The 8803-nt window shown below is 35.4% G+C and overlaps 1 protein-coding gene across 1 annotated transcript in view; it reads left to right on the top strand.

Annotated features, from left to right (window-relative positions):
- The window catches only part of FANCC (FA complementation group C), a 182870-nt gene that overhangs the window by 117959 nt on the left and 56108 nt on the right, over positions 1 to 8803 (top strand). The window contains 1 exon segment of the mRNA XM_007448302.1: positions 670 to 834. Within this exon segment, the coding sequence (XP_007448364.1) occupies positions 670 to 834 (165 nt within the window).

Here is an 8803-nt window from a genome sequence, read left to right as displayed (position 1 = left end):
AAAAAAAAAAAAAAAAAAAAAAAAAAAAAAAAAGACTTGGCTTGTTCTCTGTGTGAGGTGGAAAGCCATTGAGCAGACAAGTGAAGTGATCTGAATTTTTAAGGGGTCTGGACCTATTCCAGTGATAGACAAGACAGGTGAGGGCAGAAGCAGGGAGAAAATTAGGAGGGCCCTACAGTAACCCAGGCTGGAGGCGATGGTGAATTAGGGGGTAGTGATGGATGTGTAGAGAAGTAATGAAATGAACTGATGGTATTAACCACTGGATCAGATAAGGGGCAGGAGGGAAAAAGGAGGAATCAAGGATGGACTTCAAGGGTTTGGGCTTGAGCAAATGAGATAGGGAGCACTGGGGGAAGAGAACATTTGGGGAAGGAATTCAAGTTCTATTTTGGGTATGGTAAGCTGGAGGTGCCTGTAGAGGGCTAAGCCACAGTCCTGACAATGAGAGAGATCAAAATGGGAACTGCAGCTAAAGGGTTTCTTCCTAGAGAACTATGTAAAAGAATAGAGTTCATAGATGGTGTTAGGGTACCCCTTTTTATATGAGGGGCAAAGCAAGTGACCTGTCGTGAACCTTTTTAACATGAAGATTTTATATGCCTTTAACTATCAGTACATGTGGCTCTAAGATTTGGGTACTTATTTCTCATTTTATTTATTCCATAGAATGGCTCCTGAACGAGTAAGGTCCCTGTCACGAATTTGTGTCCCACTTGTTACTCTGCCAGATTTTGAACCATTGGTAGAGGCTCTGCTCACCTACCATGGACATGAACCTCAGGAAGTGCTCTGGCCTGAGTTCTGTGATGCTGTGAATGAGGCTTTTTTGCTGTAAGTGATGACCATTTACCTTATCATTCAATTTTGTTTTTCCTTTTCTTAGAATACTTTAGTATGTTGGAAATGCAATTTTCAAATGTTTTGGTCTCAGTACCACTTTACATTCCTAAAAATTATTGAGGATCTCAATGAGCTTTCTAAAAAATGTGGGTTCTGTCTATCAATATTTACCATATTTGAAATTAAAACAAAAGTTTAAAAAATATTTATCACTTCATTTTAAAATAACAATAAATTGATTATATGTTAGTACAAATAGCATATTTTTAATGAAAAACAGTGACCTTTTCCAAGCGAAAAATTGTCTAAAAAGAGTGGCATTGTTTTCACATTTTTGCAAACCTCTTTATTGTTTGACTTAGAAGAGAGCTAGGTTCTCACAGATATTTCTATATTCAGTCTGGTGCAATATGTTTTTTTGGTTGAGGTATATGAAGAAGGTATATGAAGAAAATCCACCTTCACACAGAAGCTTGTTAAAGACATATTTTAATAGCCATCTCAGGTAATTGTGGATATTCGACATGGATACCTCACCAAAAATTGAAAATGGTGGGTTTTTTAAAGGTTAGTTGCAATGTGGAATCTGAAATTATATCAATGAGCTGTTCATACTGTTACATTAAAACCAATTGGTCTGTCTTGCATTTTTAATGGATCTTATTTTATAGCTTCATACATGGTTCATTTGGAAAATATTGGTTCATTAAGTTAGGCAGATCTTCCAAACATTGACATATTTCACTTTATACTATCAAAATTTACATTCATTCACCACCAGTCTCATCAGAAATGTCTTATAAGTGTTGGGAAGCTGTAAAGCTCACTTTGGTGAAAGCAAATTTTCCAAGATTCTAATTTCTGAGCTTAAAAACTCAAATTTATCATTGGTTATAAATACTGTCAGTTGTTTTCCTTAGTGTACTAGAGTCAGTTCTCTAATTTTTGAGAAAGTATGTGCCAAATACTCAAGTCCGAATAACGATTGTTTGTCTGCCAGTGATTTTTTTCAAGTAAATTTCCAAGAAGGAAAAAAGTGGCTAGTTATCTTATAGCTCAGCAAGTTGCCCAAGTGCTTCTCCTCTAGACAATCATCATTTTTTGGTATGTAGCAGAAATGCTTTATTCATACCTTTTCACCACACAGAATTTTTTTAATTGAAAGTATCCTCAAGGGTAAAATTTAATGAAATCAATGTTTTATATTAATATTTTTCATGAAATGCATTTTTATGTGAAACTGGCAGTGTTTTTACTGTGAGTATGTAGTAGTAAAGAATACAGTGACTACTGTCCCTTCTTTGATTTGTGTTAGGCATAGCAGTTTTACTCACTATTGCTTTTGCACTATGAATGCATATGTCAACACAGTTGTTCTAGGAAAACCATGAGATTCAAAATAGTTATTCAGCACTTCAGGTATTTCTGTACCACATGTGTGTATTGCCAAGTTCACCTAAAAACACTCCTGTCCTTAGTTGGTGCTAATACCAGATGAATACAAGCAACACAACTTGTCCAGCCGTATCTAGAGATTCAATTTTAAGGCAGAAGTACAGTTCTGTTGATGAAATATTAACTTATCACATACACATTTGAATTATTTAATTCCTTTTTGTTTAGATTCTGAATGATTGGTCTCAAGTTGCTGCTGCAATTAATTAGCACTATAATAGTATTTGAAAACATTCTATTGAATAAGACACAGTAAGGTAAATTATTAACATCTATAAAGCCAAGGGAAAAATAACTTTCCTCATATTTGTTTTTCATTTACAGTTTAGTGCATTACTTTGGAGTAGATGTCCCACTCTCACAAGTCAGAGAAATCTCTGACATTTTGATTTCATCTTTTCCTGATGAAACACCTGTGAGATGAGAAGAGAAATCTCTTAATTCTCCTTTGTAAAGCCAGGGGTCCATTTTTAATATAAGAAAATATATTATAAATAAATTCTATTTTTGAATAAAATATTAAATTCTAAAGTAAATCTAAAAATGTTATATAAAATTTGTAAAAATATATGAAACATAAAATGTATTTATAGCTACAATAATTTGGATAAAATTTAGGAAAGTTTAAAAAAATGTTTAATATTATTACCAAATAAGACAAAAATGCACTTGCTTCTTGTTATGTTTCCATGTAGGCACAAGAGAAAATATCAGAATTTATATTAATTTATTACATTTTATTTTTTCCTAGCTTTATTGAGATATGTGACATATAACATTGCATATGTTTAAGATGTACACTTTTATATTGCAAAATGACTAATACCATAGTGTTAGTTAACACCTCCCTCACATCACAGGATTACCATTTCTTTTTTTGTGATGAGAACATTTAAGATCCACTCTCTTAGCAACTTTCAAATATGCAATACAGTATTATTGACTGTAATCACTGTCCTGTACATTATTAGGTCCTCAGAACTTATAATTGGAAGTTTGTACTTTTTGATCAACATATTCCCATTTCTCCCACCCCACCAGTCCCTAATAACCATCATTCTAGTCTCTGTTTCTATGAGTTCAGCTTTTTTAGATTCCACATAAAGTGATATCATACTTGTGTTTCTCTTTCTAACTTATTTCACTTAGCATAATGCCCTCAGTATCCATCCATGTTGTCACAGCCAAGGATTTCCTTCTTTCTCATGGCTAAATAATAGCCGATTTTGTGTATATGTGTATATGTACACACAGACTATGTGTATATAGCATATATATAACTAGATATAGATATAGATACCACATCTTCTTTATTTATTCATCTATTGATAGACACTTAGGTTGTTTTCATATCTTGGCTGTTATGAATATACCGCAATAAACGTGGGAGTGTAGATATCTATTTGATATCCTGTTTTCATTCCCTTTGAATATATACCCAGAAGTGGGATTGCTGGATCATGTGGTAGTTATAGTTTTAATTTTTTGAAGAACCACCATACTGTTTTCCATAGTGGCTGCACCAATTTGCATTCCCACCAACTGTACACAAGGGTTCCCTTTTCTCCACATTCTCACCAACACTTATTATCTCTTGTCTTTTTGGTGGTAGCTATTCTAATAGGTGTGAGGTGGTATCTCATTTTGGTTTTGATTTGCATTTCCCTGGTGATTAGTGTTGTTGAGTACCTTTTCATGTACCTGTTGGGCATTTGCATATCTTCTTTGGAAAAATGTTCATTTGGATGCTCTGCCCATTTTTTAATCAGATTGTTTGGGGGTTTTTTTTCTGTTGAGTTATATGAGTTCTTTATATATTTTGGATATTAACTCATTATCAGACATATGATTTGCAAATATTTTCTTCCCTTCTGTAGGTTGCCTTTTCACTTTGTTGATGGTGTAGAAGCTTTTTGCAGTATAGAAGCTTTTTAGTTTGATGCAGTCCCATTTATTTATTTTTGCTTTTGTCACCTTTGCTTTTGATGTCAAATCAAAAATGTCATTGCCAAGACTAATGTCATTCTTATCCCCTATATTTTCTTTTAGGAGTTTTATGGTTTTAGGTCTTAACATTCATTTCCTTAATCCATTTTGAGTTGATTTTTGTGTTTGGTATAAGATAGGGGTCCAGTTTCATTTTTTTGCATGTGGCTATTCAGTTTTCCCAGTATCACTTATTGAAGCAACTATTCTTTCCACATCGTATATTCTTGCCTCCTTTTTTTTTTTTTTTTTTTTTTTTTTTTTGCGGTACGCGGGCCTCTCACTGTTGTGGCCTCTCCCGTTGCGGAGCACAGGCTCCAGATGCACAGGCTCAGCGGCCATGGCTCACAGGCCCAGCCGCTCCGTGGCATGGGGGATTTTCCCAGAACGGGGCACGAAGCTGTGTCCCCTGCATCGGCAGGCGGACTCTCAACCACTGCGCCACCAGGGAAGCCCCTCTTGCCTCCTTTGTTGTAACTTAGTTGATCCATATATGTGTGAGTTAATTTCTGGGCTCTCTGTTCTGATCTATGTGTGTATACTGATCTATGTGTGTATACCAGTGCCATAATGTTTTGATTATTATAGCTTTGTAATATAGTTTGAAATCAGGAATTATGATACCTCCAGCCTGTTCTTCTTTCTCAAGATTGCTTTGGCTATTCAGGGTTGTGTTTCCATACAAATTTTAGGATTATTTCTTCTGTCTCTGTGAAAAATAGCATTAGAATTTTGATAGGGATTGCATTGAATCTGTAGATTGCTTTGGGTAGTATGGACATTTTAACAGTATTGTCTTCCAATCCATGAGCACAGTATATATTTTCATTTATTTGTGTCTTCTTAAGTTTCTTTCCTCAAAGTCTTATGGTTTTCAGTGAACAGATCATTAACCTCATTGGTTAAATTTATTCCTAGGTATTTTAGCCTTTTTGATGCAATTGTAAATGTGATTGTTTTCTTAATTTCTTTTTTAGATAATTTATTGTTAATGTTTAGAAACACAGTTGATTTTTGTATTGACTTTGTGTCCTACAACTTTACTGAATTTGTTTATTAGTTGTAACAGTTTTTTTGTGAAGTCTTTAGTGTGTGTGTGTGTGTGTGTGTGTGTGTGTTTGTGTGTGTATCTCCTGTCAAGTGCAAATAGAGACAGTTTTACTTCTTTTCAGATTTGAATGCCTTTCACTTCTCTTTCTTGCCTAATTGCTCTGGCTAGGGCTTCCAGTACTATGTTGAATAAAAGCGACAGGTGTGGGCATTCTTAGGGGAAAAGCTTTCACTTTTTCATTGTTGAATATGATGTCAGCTGTGTGCTTGTCATATATGGCCTTTACTATGTTGAGCTATTTGCCTTCTATACCTGTTTTTTTGAGAGTTTTCATCATAAATGGATATTGAAATTTGCCAAATGCTTTTTCTACATCTGTTGAGATGATGATAAGATTTTTTTTTATCCTTCAGTTTGTTAATGTGGTATGTCACGTTGATTGATTTGTGGATGTTGAACCATCCTCGTACTCTAGGTATAAATCCCACTTGGTCAACAAATTAGGCCCCTGGACCCAGTTCCAACGTGCGCGCGCGTGTGTGTGTGTGTGTGTGTGTGTGTGTAGGTTTCCCCACACCAACAAGTAGTTCTCTGACACTAGCAGGCTATTCGAGAATTCAGCTCAATTCTGATATTATCAGAGGTAGCATCAGATTGCACAGGTAAAGGGCCCAGTTGCACAAGACCACCTTCCACTTCAGATGCAGTTGCCAGCCCAGGTTGTTGCCTATGCTTCTGACTAACTGGTTACAAATTGGGGGTTCCCACAACTCCCTCCTTGGCTTTGATTAATTTTCTAGAATGGCTCACAGAACTCAGGGAAACATTTTACTTTCTAGATTACTGGTTTATTATAAAAAGATGTAACTCAGCAACAGCCAGATGGAAGAAATGCATAGAGCAAGGTAGGGGGAAAGGGTGCACAGCTTTCTTGCCCTCTCAAGGTGTACCACTCTCCCCTGATCTCCACATGTTTACCACCCTGGAAGCTCTCCAAACACCATCCTTTTGGGTTTTAAGGGAGGCTTCATTAATAGGCATGACTGATTAAACCATTGTGATTCAATCTCCAGACCCTTCTCCCCTCCCTGGAGGTTAGTGGGATGGGACTGAAAATTCCCATCCTCTAGTCACATGGTTGGTTCTCTTGGCAACCAGCCCCTACCCTTAAGTGAAGTCTAAAAGTCACCTCATTAACATAACAATAGATACCTTAATAGCTCTCTTCACTTAGGAAATTCCAAGGGTTTTAGGAGTTCTGTGTCAGGAATGGGGTCCAAGGCGAAATACATATCTTATTATAAATCACAATATCAGTCATGGTATGTGATCTTTTTAATGTATTGTTGAATTTGTTTTGCTAATATTTTGTTGAAGATTTTTGCATCAATATTCATCAGGGATATTGACCTGTAATTATCCTTCCTTGTGGTATCCTTGTCTGGTTTTGGTATCTGAGTAGTGCTGCCCTCATAAAATGAGTTTGGAAGTGTTCTCCCTCTTCTGTTTTTTTTAGAAGACTGAGGAGGATTGATATTAGTTCTTTAAGTGTCTGGTAGAATTCACCAGTGAAGCCATGTGGCTGGACTTTTCTTTGTTGGCAAGTTTTGATTACTGTCTCAATCTCCTTGCTAGTAATTATTCTGTTCAGATTTTCTATTTCTTCAAGATTCAGTCTTGGTTGGTTGTATGTTTATAGGCATTTATCCATTTCTTCTAGGTTGTCCAATTTGTTGGTATATAATTTTTCATAGTAGTCTCTTATGATCATTTGTATTTGTATGGTGCCAGTTGTAATATGTTTCCTCTTTTATTTATAATTTTATTTATTTGAGATTTGAGCACTCTCTCTCTCTCTCTCTCTCTCTCTCTCTTATCAGTTTAGCTTATCAATTCTTTCATGGATTGTATTTTTTTTTTTTTTTAATCTAAAAGGTCATCACCATCGCCAAACTCAATCATCTAGGTTTTCTCCTATGTTATCTTCTAGGAGTTTTATAGTTTGTAGTTTAAATTTAGATTTAGGATCCATTTTTTAGTTAATTTTTATGAGGGGTATAAGGTCTGTGTCTAGAATCAGATTTTTTGCATGTAGGATGTCCATGTGTTGAAAAGACAATCTTTACTGTATTACCTTTGCTCCGTTATCAAAAATCAATTGACTATACTTAGGTCTATTTCTGGTCTCTCTATCTGTTACAGTGGTCTGTTTATCAATATCACACTGTCTTGATTACTGTAGCTTTGTGTAAATCTTGAAGTCAGGTGATGTCAGTCCTCCAGCTTTTCTCTTCTCCTTCAATATTGTATTGGCTATTCTGGGTTTTTTTCCTCTCCATATAAACTTTAAAATCGGTTTGTTGATATCCACAAAATAACTTGTTGGGATTTTGATTGAGATTTCATTGAATCTATAGGTCAAATTGGGAAAAACTGAGATCTTGACAATATTGAGTCTTCCTATCCATGGATATCCTCCATTTATGTAGTTCTTCTTTGATTTTGTTCATCAGAGTTTCGTATTTTTTCTAATCTAGGTCTTGTACATATTTTGTAAGATTTATATATAATTATTTAATTTGGGAGGTACTTGGTATCTTCTTTTTAATTTCAAACTCCACTTGTTCACTGCTGGTATATAAGAAGGTGATTAGCTTTTGTATTTTAACTTGTATCCTGCTACTTTTCTATAATTGCTTATTAGTTCCAGTTTATTTTATCAATTATTTTGGATTTTCTACATAGATAATCAGTTAATCTGTGAACAAAGACAGTTTTATTTATTTTTTTATTTTTATTAAAAAAAATTTTTGGCTGTGTTGGGTCTTCGTTGCTGTGCAGGCTTTCTCTAGTTGCAGCAAGCAGTGGCTACTCTTTGTTGCGGTGCATGGGCTTCTTGTTGTGGAGCACAGGCTCTAGGCACGTGGGCTTCAGTAGTTGTGGCTCACGGGCTCTAGAGCGCAGGCTCAGTAGTTGTGGCAGACTGGCTTAGTTGCTCCACGGCATGTGGGATATTCCCGGACCAGGGCTCAAACACATGTCCCTGCATTGGCAGACGGATTCTTAACCACTGCGCCACCAGGGAAGTCCCAACAGTTTTCTTTCTTTCTTCCCAATCTGTATAGCTTTTATTTCCTTTTCTGTTCTTACTGCATTAGCTAGACTTTATAATGAAGTTGAAAATGTATGGTGCAGGGGAACGTCTTTGACTTGTACCTGAACTCAGTGGGCAAGCTTCAAGTTTCTTACAGTTATTATGACTATTAGTTGTAGGGTTTCTGTAGATATTCTTTATCAATTTGAGGGAGTGCCTCTCTAGTCCTAGTTTACTGAAAGTTTTTATATTGAATGGGTTTGGATTTTATCAAATGCTTTTTCTGCATTTACTGATATGATAATGTGATTTTTCCTTTTAGCCTATTGATGTAATGAATTATATTAATTGATTGATTTTCAAAAGTTGAACCA

The sequence above is a fragment of the Lipotes vexillifer genome, unplaced genomic scaffold (assembly GCF_000442215.2).
Source record: "Lipotes vexillifer unplaced genomic scaffold, Lipotes_vexillifer_v1.1 scaffold252, whole genome shotgun sequence".
Lineage (NCBI taxonomy): Eukaryota > Metazoa > Chordata > Mammalia > Artiodactyla > Lipotidae > Lipotes > Lipotes vexillifer.
This window is presented reverse-complemented; position numbering and strand designations above follow the sequence as displayed.